Source organism: Nipponia nippon, unplaced genomic scaffold (assembly GCF_047370975.1).
Source record: "Nipponia nippon isolate SJK-2023a ecotype South Korea unplaced genomic scaffold, ASM4737097v1 scaffold_5, whole genome shotgun sequence".
Lineage (NCBI taxonomy): Eukaryota > Metazoa > Chordata > Aves > Pelecaniformes > Threskiornithidae > Nipponia > Nipponia nippon.
Window position 1 is genome coordinate 100,476,286 of NW_028262369.1, and position 16,445 is coordinate 100,492,730.

A 16,445-nucleotide genomic window follows, 5' to 3' on the forward strand; every position below is an offset into this window, starting at 1 on the left:
TTTTAGCACTATATGGAGTATTTCCAACCTTCCTAGACTGCTCCAGTTCTCTGCACCACAGCTCTAGGGGCTGTTATTATGCCACACTGGTATTAGAGACATTTTCTTATAGAAGGATAAAGGTTTCTTTGGACCTTCCACGCTGCTTTAAGACTTCACTCCATCCTCATCCCCTTCCTCCTGTCTCCTCCCTCAAATTCAAAATTTTATTCTTAGAAATGCATAAAATGACAGCGACGTTATTTCAAAGCACTGCAGACGCCCAACCTTCGCAGCTTACGTTGGATAAACCCACAAAATGAATATTCAGCACTCCTGAATACAGCCACGCTCCCCCTTTTGCTGCAGCCACTTCACTTGAACAGGGAACTCTGTACTCAGAAGGGATGCATGGGATGGAAGTTTCCTTGGACTACTACCAGGAAAAAAAATAGCTACAGAAATGCAAAATAAAACCTACTGAGTGATTGTGTGAGCATGCATAATGATTCAAAGAAAAACTAAGCAAAATTCAAGGTTTAAAAAAAACTAAACAAAACAAAACCAAAAAATCCCATAATATTTGGAATTTTACCTGGTTTTCTGAAATTTTCAAAACAGCATCTTACATTTGCACAGGTGGAATATTTATTTCAGGTTTTGGTATGTATTTAAGTACTTCCAAGTTGACCCAGGTGATTTAAATTACCAAGTTGAGTCACAATTTAGATAACCGATTTTACATCTGATTTTGCACTTATTTTTTGTTCTTTTCTAAAGAAAGGTTGATTATTGTCCAACACAAATGAACATATTGTTAAGACTAACTAAATATGGACTTTAAAGATCATTTCCCAGGGAAAAAGGCAGTCTTGTTAAGACTAAGAGGTAACGGAAGGAAGAAGATGACTTTTAACTGTTATTGAGAGCATGCTGTGCTGGTTTGCAATAATGGGGAGGCACAGCCCCCAAAGTTACTGCTGCAAATCTTTGCTTACCCCAACCAAGAATTCAGGCAGAAGAGATGCCAAAAGCGCACGGAGTACTAGACAGCGGGAGAGAGAAGCAGAGCGAGCGTGCTGCGAGGGAAGCACGCGGCACGGGAAGGGGGGACGCAAACAGCAGCTCCCGCGAAGGGCAGCGTCAGCCACGGCTGTTTGGGACAGTCTGCTTTACGCTGCATTTGGCGTAGTTCATTAACCGAGCCTTAACCAGAGCAGCTCCATGCCTCTACTTTAATACTCAGGAACCCAGGTTCCTAGTTTTCATAGTCCACATTTTACCATAATGTAAAGCAATGAATTTATTTTGATTATTCACTCTTACAAATGCAATATTTCAAAAGTTTACTTTTAATTGGAAAACAGGCTTACAACAGCCTAACTGTGCTAATTATGCAAGAAAAATTATCAAAACCTTTTGCTATTAAAGCCCATTCATTAGACAAAGGACACCGTACCTGCAGTTAGTGAACTAAATTAACCAAAACCGGCCAGCTGATCTTGTTGTCTGGGTGAGCCGGGGGTGCGGAGCGGGGGGATAAGAGCGCCCTGTTTCTCAGTTCACAGCTCAGATGGGAACACGCTTTTCTGCTTTCCGAAGTCCCAGCGGCCTGCCGCCGTAGCCGGCTGGGGGTGCTGGGCCGCCTGCCCGCTCCCGTCCCTTCGGCAGCCAGCCCCATCAGCCTGCGTGCCATCTTGAAGGGAAAGATCTGAACGACTTTTTAGGAATCTCTGAAATGTCTTAGATTGGGAGGGAGTGTTTAATCGTCTTTAAGTCACCTTCATTACACAGCTGGGGCGAGCGTTTAATAAGCTTTATTTAGCATTTACTGTGTTCTTTTATGAAAAACAACAAGCAAACAAAAATACAAATTAAATTAAACCCAAAACAGTGCAACCATTTAGGTTAATTTTAACTTTTATACTTTAAATGCACAACAGTGAAGGTGAAGTCTACTTCTTCAGGACCTCAGCCTCAGCATGGCTTCAGGGGCGGGTCAGCTCGGGGATTAAAATCTCGTTATTTCCTCAAATTCTTCCACAGAGGTCTAAGCTTTAGCTTTCTAGTTTCTAACTCAATTAAGACTAAAATCAAATGCTATTTTTTTTCTGCATGTTTTACACGGAAAATCTTTACTCTTTTTTATTTCATTTAAACATTTTAAATTACTTGCAACAGAGAAGACATGTTTTTGCAGGTTTTTTGTTTGTTTTGTAAGGAAAGCGGCCTTTCAAGAGCAGAGAATCGACAGAATCTCCTTGTAACATGTAGATACTTAAATACTTCCTCAGTGTCTCAAGAAACTGATCAAATACTAGGTCAGAAAACCTACTGGACTTTTTTCTTACTATGTGAGAAAACCCACTTTAATACTGATCTATAACTCACGGTTAGCCATACAAGCCTAATTTCTTTCCTTTGGTGTTGGTATGCTTCTTGATACAGTAACTACTGCAGCCTTCTTGACCAATAAATACTACCCAAAAAGAAGATAACATATTAAGCATACTTTTTTCTTCGGTTGTTAGAACCAAAGATGATTGCATATTGGCTGTAATCCTAAGAACAATTTGGGTAAAAACTATAAGCTGCATCAAGTTGCCAACTAACACATTTAATAGACATTTTTCATATAATCGTGATATGTAAGTTGAGTGTTAAATGAGACATTTTTGGCTTGTCCAACATTCGTTTTTTAATTAATGCGCCATTACGAGCTGAATCTGGGCCATCCTCCATCCTCCTGGGACGTTTAGCAGTGCCCACAGAGCGCACACGCCACCCTAGGGCACCTCCGCATCTCTGTGCGGAGCCACCTGGAGCACACCACGAAGGACAAGCAAACCTTCAGTATAAAGCTAAGACAAACATTAAACTAAAAACTGAACCGTTATTTATGCGCTTGTTACAGGAAGGCTCTAACTCCAAAAGATGAGCTACAGAGAAAGCACCTCCGAGAGCTAAGGATACGCAGGAACGTTTTCAGTACGCTACATGATTACGCACCGACTTTTACAACTGCAACGTGTTCATTTTCAGAAGAATCCCTCACTTCACATACAACCAAACACACCTGGGGGACTGAAACAACATCAACCATCCTAAAAAAGCCTTAATGTTTTTGGAAGAATATTTAAGAACTTTGAGAAAAAAAAATACATTTCATATTATTTCACACTATTGGCACACCGAACCCTCAGAGACTTGATTTTTCACTTTTTTCTAACTGTTCACTTCTGCTTGCCGTTTTGTTTTGGGGTATTTTTTGGTTTGGGTTTTTTTTTTTTTTCCTTCATGTTCACATTGGTCAGCATTTTAGAAACAGACCTTTTCTATGCACACTTAACCGCCACGCAAGAATTTAGCGGACGCTCACGGAGCCCTGCTCCTTTGAGGGACCCTGAAGTTCAACCTGCAGAGGGTCACTGCCAGTGCAATCCGCACAAGGGAGACTGCAAGGCCTCCAGCCTTCACACCCTGTGGGGCGGTTCCCTCGCACGTCCCACCGACAAAAAGCTGCTAAAAACCACAGTCATCACCCTGGGAGACGTTACTAGTGTGTTACTAGGAACGGTTCAGGCAGGACAATCCCGAGTCAAACACGCAATCCGATGCCATCACGTTTCTTCAGTAGTAGGATGTACCAGTTCGTCGTGCATCAACTAGGACACAGAAACTGGAGGGCGAACACCAAGACACACCACCTGAAATCCCAATGAAATGTTTTCAGCTACTGTTTTACCCATCTTCATGAAACACCAAGAGTATGCAGTGCTGAACAGCACCAATTAACAGCTGATAAGCAATAACTTTGTTATGGATACTCAGCCACGTGCCTGGCCCTTTGCCATTAACCCCTCTCACGGCGACAGAGTCCCACGAAGCCTGCCTGAGTATCCTTCTTTCACCTCTACCTCCACCAATTACTCGTATCTGTCAAGAGGGCCCAACTCCATCTCAGTTCCCCAGAACTCTCCATTAAGAGGCCTGGAAGAGGAGACCTTCACTCCCAGCACATGGCTTCTTCACCCTGTAAACCTCGTGTCCCCAGTGCCAGGGCCACTTCCAGTTCGCAGGCGTTTGCATTCCAAGCTGAAGACCCTACACAAAGCAGGTCATGTTGGTTCTCCAAGTTCCAGGCTGGTTCCAGTCTCACTTCTACAGGCAGCTACCTACACCCCAGTTCTGTGGTCCTCTGCCTAATATTCCCTCAGGTCTCCTTCAAAGCTTGCTGAAGAAGGCTCCTTTGCTCTCCCAGATTCTCCACAAAGTCCTCCAATTTTCCCAACTGCTGTGAAGTCCCACAATCACATAATCCTACAAAGAAGCCCACCCTGTTACGAATCTTTCAGGAGCAAGAAGAGCACAGAGTACTCTTTAGGGAAAGGACCGTGTGCTCCCCTCAACTAGACAGCATCGAGGAAAAGGAGAGCCTCCCTTCACCACTCGCCCTGAGCTATCGAACCCCAGCATTCCTACCAGAAGGCGGCTGAAAGCGATGAGTTAGGCTCCTTCCCTCCCCAGAGAGAGGGGGTTTGCCAATTTGTTTTGCTTTCGGTGATCTTGTGGCATATGCATGCACTTGCTTCTCTTTCCAGATTTTCCATCACAGCCAGAAAAACTGTAAATCTCCCTCTTCAAAGAGGTCTCAGAAGAAACATCGAGTACCACGAGACAAACACTGCAGTCTTTCAAAAGCTGCAAGTTAAAGGCTTCCCCACATCAGAAAACGGCCAGGAATGTTTCTCACTATTCCTTGCGGGAATCGCGCGGGTGCTCACAGGAAACTCGCTTCGGCCACACGAGGACCGGTGCTGCGGAGTGAGAATGACGACACGAGGACTCTGTGCAGAGGAACAGTAGCCTCCGAGTTGCATCTACTTCACTTCTGAATAGCCTCAAAATATAAACAAGCTCTCAAAATCCCGTTCGTCTTCATCTGCCGCTGTGGTGATGTGCTGCGGCTCTATTAACCCAGCCTTGCGGAACAACTTCGAGTTAATTCACCTTTTCCATTTGCTTTAGTCCACTCCCCAGAGCTCTATATCCAGTAGATATTTATTTTAAAGCTAAGCCAAGACCATTCAAGTGCTAACGTTTCAGGGCCTTCAATAGTTTCGTTTGCATGCAATAGGGCCTCTTTTAGAATAAAGAGCATCTACTTTGGGAACTAAACCAACGTAATTATAATTGGTCTACACGTCAAAGTTTCACAAATCCCCAGACTGGGAATAAAGCAAGTTTTACTCCTAGTGGACCCTTTGTTAAGGCAGGCATAAAACTGCACTGCAGACTCAGAAGCACCGATTTCTCACCAGAGACTCCAGTAACTGCCTAAGAAAACTGACAGCTTCGAAAAGCGAGTTTGGTCCTCTGGCTCACAACTGCGTGTCATTTTGGCCTTCCTAATGGAGAAACAAGATAAAGTTCCCTCAAAATCCTGGACGCTGTTGTAAATTAGAGTCCAATAAATGTTTTATTTGAATGTCTAACCAACATCGGGATCAAATCCCAACTAAAAAGATGAAGTCAAAGACTTTTCCACTCATTAAAAAAATGCCACCTTTGCACAAGGCATGGAAATACCGTATTTCTTTCAAACGGTATTTTAATGGTGCTTACGTTTTTATTTCCACAATCTAGGAACAGTCATATTGATGCACTCATTCCTCAAAATATTATTTGTGCGTAAGGAACGTGTATGAAGGGAAGGGTCTAAGTAGCTTCAGATTTTAGAACAGGTTTTGCAGAACAATTATGCACAAGTTTGCTTCAGAGGTATGGACATGAGTCTTACAAATGTGTAAAATGCTTACACAAAGACAGAAAAAAACACCCCATTGTTTAGGCAAGTTGGAACATGTTACTCATTTAGATTATTCTCTACTAAAGGCTGATGCAAACATACCGGGTCCACAAACACACACAAAAGTGTCTACGTGGCATTTCTGGCACATTTGTAAAGGCCTACTTGACAACCAACTAATGCGAGGTTAAGAGAGATAGCAAAAGCAAAGCCAAGGAGTTGTTCAAGAATTTTTAAGAAGTGCACAGTCCCAACAACAGAAGCCAAGGGGCAGGATCCATGAGAACAGACGTGGAAGAAAAGACCAAGTTATGACACAACTGAAAAATAGGAAGCCACCAGCCATACTCCAAGCGGCGCCTTCACTGGTGCTGCACATGCACGATGCAGGAATTTGCAGGTAGAGGCAACATATCCCAGGCTTCTTCGCCGTCTTTTAAGTGGAGCTTTTTCTTCTATCCCAGTGACTTGAAATAACTTGCATGTTTCTTTCTGGACAGAGAAGGGTTCAAATTATGCAAAGATGTTGGAGGATAGCCAATACTCAAACGATTTAACCTTCTTCATAACCACAAAGCGAAGACGTACCTCTGCTCTTCGGCAGACTTGTGTTTGGGTAGCTAGTCTGGACAGAAAGGGCTCTAAACTGCAGCAGAAGGATTCTGCCCGAGAGAGAAGAGCTACATCAAAGACAGACCCTGTGCTACCTCTCCAGTGAGGACAGCTCCTGAATCAAGATAAGCAGAGATGGTTCCACACCACATTTACGCCTAGTTACCCTGGAGATGAAAAGCAGGCGAAGTGAAAATTGCCACGCAAACATCTTTTTATCATCATAATTTCATTTAGACTCAGGATGCACACAGGTTTTACGATTCAACCCAAAAATACAGGTCAAGCAGAATAAAAATTACTCAGATCAATGCCAATAAGTAATAATGAATGTCTGGAAGAGAATTTCAGCCTAAGTTTTCCAAATATTTACTTCATTTTTCTATTGTAATCACAATCACCAAAAGCACACACACCCCCGTTTGTTTTTTTTTTTAAATTCACAAGCATCAGCACTTTTTCCATGAGCTAAGAGCACATCTAAAATACTTATTATCATTTAACTTGAGCCAGTATTTAAAAGTCAAACTGAAAATAGCTTTTTTTTAAAATGCACAACTTATTTAAATTCCACTCCTAAGTAGATATGAATTAGTTATTTTAATACTCAGACTACTGCACTACAAGTCGTATATCTTTTCATACTGACAACAGAAAATAAGGAGTTACACACATTATAAAACTACAAGATTGACTGCCACATAAAATCCATTGCCAAATCATCCTACAGCCTGGGATTTGTCCAGCCCATGCAATCAAAATCAATGTTTTAGCAGGCTGCTACACAGAACTGCAGCTTCAACAGGCAGCTATGCTCAAGCATCAGTAAAGAGTGTAATTTAATGGATAAAAAAAACCAAAAAATATTACTCCTTATGAAGTCAAGAAGAGTTTCAACATGCAACATGGACATGACTTTTACCAATAATAAACAACCTGCAAGGTACCATCTATCTTTAACATAAGACGATACAATTAATTTATTCTCTTAAACTAAACCATTATCTTTTCATTTTATTTTCTCTTTTAAGATTCAGCCTTAAAATGACTTAATTGTTGCAGTCCACCCACACAAACACAAGAGCCAACTTTATTGCAGCGGAGAGCCCTAAATAGCACAGTCTGTTTTAGGCTGACTAATACAAACACCCATTTTGTTTAATTTTACATTTGTTCCTAGGGAGATTTAGATCTCCTCTCTTCTACCTCCAATTCAATACTAACTGACATCGTAGGAAATTATCCACCCCTGAAGGGATGAGCAAGGCAGGCAGATTTGCAGTAGCACAGTGTCCCACGGAGGACAGGCTGGCCGCCATGCTAGTCACGATCCTCACAAGAAGGGAGGACAGGCAGGCATTAGAGCTGTGGCACAAAAGCCGTGGCACGTGGAACTTCCAAAAACGTGTGTTTGAGCACGCCCTGGTGCAACGGCCGGGGCCAAGGGCAAGCAGGCAGCAAAGAAACCTGCGGGAACCCTTCCTGGGGAGCGGACCGCACCAGGTCCACTCTGGCACCAACAAACTGGGCCAAGGCACTCTGCGAACAGCCTTGGTCACAGCCAGCAAAATCAACATGCCCACCACGCGCTCAAGTAAGGCAACTTTTTTCGCAAACACGTCAAGGTAGCACACGCAGTTCTCCACGTCTGCCCAGCCACTCGTACCCTCAGAGATCCCTCCTTAGAACCAGCACGAAAAAACAAACCAGGAATTAATCCGGGTGAGAACTAATCTGGCAAAGACAGACTAAGTTTTAACCAAATTAATGCCTCATCCAGTTCACCGCATGGCCACAGAGATGCCAGAAAAGGCAAGAACAGCAGATGGAGAGGGACAAGCACGACTACTTACTTCCCTGGCATTAGTAGCCAGCGAAAAGGCTTGCGCAATCACAGCACCAACTGCCTAAAACTGCTCAGCCAGGAACCCCAGGCCATTCGGAGAGGAAGGTTGGAGGGGCCTGCTGAGGCACACCGACTCATGAAAGCAGAGATCAGCAGCTTGCAGGACTTCAAAAGGAAGCCACTTCTAGCCTCCAAGCTATCCGCCCAGCCAGAGGCAGCTGCCGAAAAGCTGCCAACCTGCTCCTACTGTTACAGGACACTTGCCAGACAAACAGCAGACCTGCAATTAGAAGAGGTGTTTGTTGGCCTCTCTTCTGCAGCTTATTAGCAGAGAGGTAAGGTTTGTAGTCAGAACAAGAAATGCCTGACCTCCAGTGAGCACAACTAGTTACAACTGCTCCGTAAGATGAGGAAGAGGTCCTCCTACCAGTTTCCATTCAACTGAGGACGATCTGTGGCTTCAGCATGCTGAGAAGGAATGTTCCAGGTGCTTAGGACAGAAGGTTAAGTGTTGCAGCATCATCTGCTCTTTTGTAAAAAGGCCTTGATAACAGCCACTGGTGTTCCCCTCCACCATCTACCTCCATCTTTGTTCATTTCAGACAGGGCAAATGAAGAGTCCAAAGTCTGCCTTGGACAATCACCAAACAGGAGGTCTTCTGGTTTAATAAGCTTTTCCTAATCAAGCCGTAGTCTTCCTAAAACAGACCTGAGTTAATTTACAACAAGCTACAGACACTTCCATATGCATCTTTTCAGAAGCACTGCAAGTAGCGAACAGTAACGTGGTTTGACACTGCCAGGAGCATTTCACAACGGGGAGATGCACTGACAAAAATGACTTCTGGGGATGAGCAACCATTTACCTGCCTTTTCAGGTCAACAGGAGAAGCAGAACAACAACAAAATGTACACCTAACTCAACAACAACCTGCTGACTCCAGAAGAGGTTAGTAGCAGAAGCTTAGGAAGAAGCACAAGGACATAGCATGCAAAGGTCATTCTTCCACCCTCCTCTGCCCCCAACCCCCTGCTTCCCAGTCAGAGGCACAATTCCCGAGCCCAAAACTGCATCTGCACCACTGCATTTAATGGTCCACCCACAGATTGTCAAACATATCCAATTCCTTTCTTAAAAAAAACCAAACCTCTTGAATGTCCCACTGCAATCATTCTGTAACTTGAACAGGCACCACACAAAACCTACTTTTTTTTTAGTTTTAAAACTGCTGACTATTGACTACACATAGTGTTCCCTATTTCTTACATCGTAAGAAGTAATGTAAAATCATCACTTCCCATTTACTCACATTTCAATCATGACTTTAAGACCTCTATAATATTTCCTTTCAAACACTCCTCTCCTTAGCAAAGGAGTCCATTTATTTAGACACGCTGCATCTACACCCTCCCACAAAGCTTTGTGGAACAAGACTGAGCCACCCCCACGTAAAACTAAAACGACAGGTCCCGAGCACAAAGAAACTGCCGATCTGAAGGACAATGAGTTATCCTAATTGCTTAGAGACTTATGCTGCCTTTGTACTTAAACAGAACAGAGCGGGATCACTTGAGATGGGGACGTTGACCTTGGGGGCTTTAGAGGTGTTGAAGAGCCGGTGGCACACTGATTTGCAGGCACAAAGAATGCAAAACGTGTTCTAACCAGAACTGGGCAGAATCCTCCATCCAACAGGTCCTGGGATCCAGCGCGCTGCCTGGCCTGCCAGGCATAGCCACCATGCCACAGAGCAATATTCACGGCCAGTACTGGTTCAGCAAACAAGGTGGAGCACCGGCAAGCAGGATGAATTCAGCATGAAATGAAAGAGCAGATCAAAAGAAGCCTGTTTAAAGACAGGATTGTATAATAACTGGCAAAGACCGTGATGCAGCACCTGATGTTGACTATGCACCGGCAGATGAATCATAAGGTCAGTTCTGGCCTTCCAGGGGAAAGTCGGCATCTGAACTGCTAGCAAAGAACACCATCACGTTTCTAAAACACATTACTACTTTCTTTCACATAAAGAAGTAGTAATGTACTTATTTCACTAGGAATATTGGCACACTCTTGATGTTCCTTCTACAAAATGGTTAGCATCCCACAGAATTAACGTCAAATGCTAGATTCAATGCTACTTTATAATCACAGACGGTTCACTGTAGATCTTGCTATGAGTAAAATTTTGAGAGCGTGTACTGAAAACCAGTAAGATTTACAAATGCACATCACTTTGAAATAGGAACCTGTGAACACTGAGCTGTATACACATAATTGCAAAAGACCACAGTTAAGGAAGGGATTACCCATCAGCTGAAATGGGTCACGTGCATGCTCATGGTCCAATATAACAAAGAAAACGACTTCATCACAACTACCTATTGCGATTTGACTATGCTTTTACGCTTTTGAAAGCATTAGTCTAAAACTGTGTTTTGGCTGCAAACATAGTGAAAAAAAGAGGAATTTCTCAAGAGCATTTCCATGGAATTCCATACATTTCACAGTCAATAGCATTTTCTAAATTCATGACCCCAAACCACTTTGTAAACTTATGTGAATTCAGCTTTCCAACACTGCTAAGAAATACTATCATTCCTTATTTTACATATCTGTACATATCTGTAAAAGATGTAAGTGACTTACGTCCTTCATATGTAGTCACTGAAGTTGCCTACAGCAGGATTTAGAAGGTGTGTTTTTAGACAGTGTCGGGTACCTTTGCAACTAACATGCTCGTAAACTGTCCGAGTCCTGACTACCCTCAGATCTCAAAGCAAATAAACTATCACCTAACACACGTGCATACCCTCACCAAGGCCAACGTGCAATCCACCCCAACAGATCTCCGTGAATTCTCATACACGGAGAGGCTGGAAGAGAGCAATTATCACTTTGAAAACCCCTGCATTCAACACCACCACTGTGGTGGGCACAGCACAGGTGAGTGGGCTAAGTTTTTAACCAGTTTATACACAGTAGAAGAGAGAAAAAGATACAAGAGATTTTGAGATGCCCATTTGAGAGTTCAAATACCCAAGAATGCAAGCGAATTCAAGCAGCTTTTTTTTTCGGCAGGGATAAGGGGACTAAAAGGGTGCCTAATTATTTTACAACGGCTGTCCCTAGATCCTATTTTAGCATCAGGCTTTCATTAAATTTAAGCATGACTTCAGAATACCAGCTGGCCAAAAAAACAACAAAACACACAAACACAACCCACCCACAACACCCCACTGGTGTTCCTTCCCCCGCCTATGTTCTCTTCCTACCCCAAGAGCTTCTTCACTGCTAAAGAGCCCACTGCTTTCTCCCTTCCCAAGAAGTGCGGCTTGTGAAAGAGCAATGCAAGGACAGAGCAGGGGTTGAGAGAGAGAGAGGATGTTTCTCTACACGATTTTTATCCCTCTCCCAGACTCATTTGCATCCCTCCCAAATCAGCTATTTGATGCCTCTGCTGTTGCTGTGTCTGGCAGTTTTGGCAAGATGGTGCAAGTCTCCATTCCTTCCCTGCTGGACACAGACTAAAGACAGGCAAACGACACCATGTCAAGTTACACTGCCACATGCCTTCCCGTCTCCCCCAGCCCTGGCCACCAATCTCTCTGTTTTCCCTTACAACTGCACTGGGACATACCGACCGCAGTCAGGCTGCGGACAACTACAACGTTATCTATGAAGAGTAAAACAGGAAAAGAAACCCTCCTGTAGGCTTGGGAAGACATAAATTTCATTCGGAGAGCTAGCCTCAAAAACAGATAAGTTTTGCCGGAAACAGCTATATTTAGCCTTCCCCTTTCACCTCAGCTCCTCAACACATTCACATTCTCCCGCGGAAGAATCTTTCTAAATGGTGTTAGAGGTGAGCTTTAGCAGGTCACCTCAGCAGAAAAAATGCAACCAACTTAATATATGCTGATATAGAAGAGTGTACACAATCATCAGAATATCAAATAGCTAGCTACTAAGGCATAAAAAAAATTCTCATGTCTCAAAGTGTGTTAAATTGCAAGCTCCAAGAATGCAATACAACCAAAGTTACTTTATGAGTTAACTCCATGGAGGGTGAGGCTGTACTTCTGCATGTACCATTCAGGTCTTCACAAATACTTTGGTAAGTAACTAACGCAGCCATAGTATTCTCTACAGAGAGTATAAACATTAAGTAACAACCTCAACAGCTATGCAACCAAAATATTTCCAGTTTTCTAACACAGGTATAAAAACAAGTCATGAGAAAACGAGTTAGCAACAGTTACTGTGCAGTGGAACTTATGCAGAGACTGTCCACGATGTCTCTGGAAACATCATCAGTACCAGGTCAGTAGGATTTTCCTTTCTCAGCTTGCAACTTTGAAACGTGTTATAAGACTTAAAGCTAAAAAAATATAACACAGTTTTCTTCCCTCAGGTTGTTTCATTTAAATAATGGCCTCACCTTCTATAGTTTTGGCCTAACTACGACTGAGGCCTGTAAAAGCTTATTATTTACAAACTGAAACGGTTGAGGGGTGATCTAAGTCACAGCAACAGACCTTAAAGTTTGTCCTGAAATGGAGACAGAAGCAGACAAAATGAAACGCAGCTGTCATTACAGCATGAGAAGACAAATAAGCAGAGATTTACAATCAGTAACTACTCCCAAGCCCTGTGCCATTGGGCAAGGAGCAGCACCCCCGCCCCCCGACACAAGCAGAGGAATGCAGGTCTTATCCCAGCAAACAAAATACTGAGATGGAAGGCAAACCTCTCAAAACATTGCACACACTTAACACCTCCGAGGGAGAGCAGGGCGCATACAGGAACGTTTTGTTCCCCTGAAATAGATCTGTAACACCTCCTCCAAAAAGAAGTTATGGTCATCAAAGGAACCAGACATGCACTTGAGAGCTTTCCACATCCAGGATTTCAGCTTTCGCCGATCTCACTTTCAAGGCAAGCCAGTACTCTTCAAACAGTACTAGACCTTCAAGGACAGAACTTGGAGAGTATTTACAAAGTGCCTGCTGCATTCCAGGTCACTACCGTTTCTCTGAAGATGAAGAATAACGATCGTAGTAAAGATCCTATTACAGGAAACAAAAGAAAACTGAAGATTTAAAAATAGACCTGTCATTGCCCACAGCAAACTGCTACAACTGTAGGAGTTTTCTTAAATGAAAGGCTGAGATCCATGACAGATGAGCTTCAATGCATACCAAAGAAACACGTGAGATTTGGGAAAAGAACCTGTTTTCTTCTGAAAGCTCAATGCATCATTTCTAAAAAGCGTTTTTATACAAAAGTGCCGGTTCTGCAGCTCAGTGCAGAATCTGAAAGTTTCCACCTTGTGATGCCACCAGTAACAACACTGTTTTGATGAACTAGTCCCTCCAGCACACCTATGTAAACCCCTACTCTTTCAAAACCTGCCGAAGATGAGTTTTTCTCTCAATTTGGAGAAAATAAAGTGGTTTAGTCCCAGTTTACTGTAAAACAACCGCTGCAAACAAGTTGTTTTAACACATTTTTATAGACTAACAGAGTTGGAGAGACTGCCCAAGCGGCCTCCCCTCCTCTATCCATGCCCCAGCTTTCATAGACCAGCGTGCGGTTTTAAAAGCCTGGAGGTGAACGCGCAGATCCGAGCAGGCCGAAATGACTGCCTGCTTCCAGCGACCCGTCCTCCATCACCAGCAAAAGCCTTGACAAGAGTTCAGGCAACAGCCCTGCCTCCCCCTTTGTTCCCTCCCGAAATTCAAAGCTGCATGACGGTAAATAAGCAGGCCGATTTAGACCTCCACTGACTCACCCTGCAAAACACCGTCGCATTTGGCAGAGGGAGAAGTGCCTTCAGCAGATTAATACGCACAAGGGACTTCGGCCGGTAACTTTCTTTTTCCTATTAAAGCACAGGCCTTCAGCGTATTGACACTGGTAACGCCAGCACGGTCACGCTTAGAGAGCTCCTTCTGATGCAGCACAGCTCTGCACCTCCCACTGGGATAACTTTATGTAGTTTTTAAAAAAAAGGAAAAAAAAAAAAAAAAGAAGAGGGAGCGACGCAGGTGAGTGCCCCCCTCTGCGGGCACAGCAGCCCGCTCGGCGGGGAGCAGGGCGGCACTGCCGCCCACCACGGGCCCGTTCTGCCACCGCCACGGGGAACCGAAATCCTTTGTGTCTCCTCCCGCGGCCGAGACCCAGCGCCGCCCCGGCGCCGCAGCCGAGCCCGGGCGCCGGGGAACGCGGCACCCGCCGCTCCCCGCTCCGCGAGAAGAGTCGCCTGCTCGCTGCGCCCCGCCGGCGCCGGGGGCGACCCCCCGCCGCCCACCCCCGCACTGCACGGCGCCCCCCGCGCAGGGCCCGCGGCGGAGCAGGGGCAGGGCCCGCCGCGGCAGCCAGGGCCCCTCAGGCCCGCCCGGAGCGCCCGTCCCGGCTGGCGGCGCCCCCGCCGCGGCTCCCCGCGGCCGGTCACGGCGCGGGCCGCCTCCTCCCGCAGCCCCGCGCCACCGGGCCCGAGCCGGCCGCACTCACCTCCTCATGGCAGCGGCGGTCGCGCTAGGGCCGCGGCGGGCTGGCCATGGGCGGCGCGGGGGCCGCGCTAGGCCCGGCGCTCGCCCTGCCCGCGGCCCGCCCGCATGCCCGCGGCGGCGGAGCGCTGACAAAGGCGCGGCGCGGCGGGGGCGGCGGCGGCGGCGGGGGCGGCGGGGGGAGCGCCCCGCCCCGCCAATGGCCGCCGGCAGCCGTCACTCCCGGGCCGTCGCGTCACTTCCGCCCGCCCCGCCCCGCCCCGCCGCGCCGCGCCGCGCCCCCTGGCGGTGCCCCGCGGCCCCGGCCTCAGCCTGTGTGGGCGGGCGGGAGCCGGGCCGCGGCCTGGGGACGTGGGGGCCTGGGGACGTGGGGGCCTGGGGACGTGGGGGCCTGGGGACGTGGGGGCCTGGGGGCCTGGGGGGCTGGGGGCCGGGGACGTGGGGACGTGGGGGCCTGGGGGCCTGGGGGCCGGGGGGCCGGGGGCCTGGGGACGTGGGGGCCTGGGGGCCTGGGGACGTGGGGGCCTGGGGGCCGGGGGCCTGGGGACCTGGGGACATGGGGGCCTGGGGGCCGGGGCCGGCCGTTTCCGCGCCGCTGCCCTGCGAACGGCTCACTGGCCAAAGAACCAAGGGATCGTTCTATGATTCTGTTCAGTACGGGCTGGGGGATGAAGGGATGGGGCGCAGCCCTGCCGAGGAGGGCTTGGGGGTGCTGATAGACGAAAAGCTGGACGCGAGCCGGCGATGTGCTCACAGCCCAGAAAGCCAAGCATCTCCTGGGCTGTGTCCCCCGCAGCGTGGGCAGCGGGGCGAGGGGGGGGATTCTGCCCCTCTGCCCCGCTCTGGGGAGACCCCCCTGGAGCCCTGCATCCAGCCCGGGGGTCCTCAGCACGGGAATGCACTGGATGGCCTGGAAAGGGCCCTTCCACCCCAAAGCATTCTGTGGTTCTGTGATCCTGTTCAGCCTCCACAGGCACCACCGCAGGAACCGGTCCTGCGGAGCAGCCTGACCCGCGGTACCGATAAGCAGCAGAAAGGCCGCTGTCCTCACCAAAGGCAGGTGGGCTCCGGGCTGTGTCCCCTGGGATGGGCAGTGCCCCGCCGTCCTCGCCTGGGGCAGGGAGCCAGCGGCTCCCTCCCCGAGTAACGGGGTCACCCCCAGCCGGGCCTGAGAGCCGGGACCTCCACTCCGGTAGCAGGCCACAGCGCGGGGCGGCTCCAGCTGCCCGAGGCCCAGCAGACCCTCACTGGCCGGGGGAAGGTGGAGGACCCCCGGCAGCAAACAGGGGCACGGGGCAGCCAGCTTCCCTGATGCTGGGGCAGAGGCGGCCGCGGCCGGGCCGGGGGAGCACACCAGCACCCCTGCAGCAGCACGGCCCGGGACGGGTGGCGGGTGGGATCGCCAGGCATGCGCCCGTGCACCACCCTCGGGGATCATAGAATCACAGAATCAGAGTCATAGAATCATTGAATTATTAAGGTTGGAAAAGACCTCTGAGATCATCCAGTCCAACCGTTAACTGCCAAGAAACCTGAAGGAAGAGAAAAGCACACAACAACAAGAATTGGGCTATGGGCAACTTTTGCACCACTTTAGGGTATGTTGGGACTACCATGATATAAACACCCTCATTCTGGGTTGAACCACAGTCACTGTGCCAGTTGCACTAAATAAACATCACTGGA

General features: G+C 47.4%; 1 protein-coding gene across 3 annotated transcripts in view; it reads right to left on the bottom strand.

The window, feature by feature from the left end:
- ACVR1 (activin A receptor type 1) overlaps nt 1-14,954 on the bottom strand; it is a 66,754-nt gene extending 51,800 nt beyond the window's left edge. The window contains exon 1 of one of the 3 annotated variants that reach the window (XM_087731198.1): nt 14,764-14,954. In XM_087731198.1, the coding sequence (XP_087587324.1) occupies nt 14,764-14,771 (8 nt within the window). In that variant the 5' untranslated portion in view covers nt 14,772-14,954. Of the gene's footprint in view, nt 1-14,041; nt 14,102-14,763 lie in introns of those variants that run through there. The other 2 variants (XM_087731200.1, XM_087731197.1) reach the window with 2 other exon arrangements.
- Nucleotides 14,955-16,445: the final 1,491 nt, after the last annotated feature.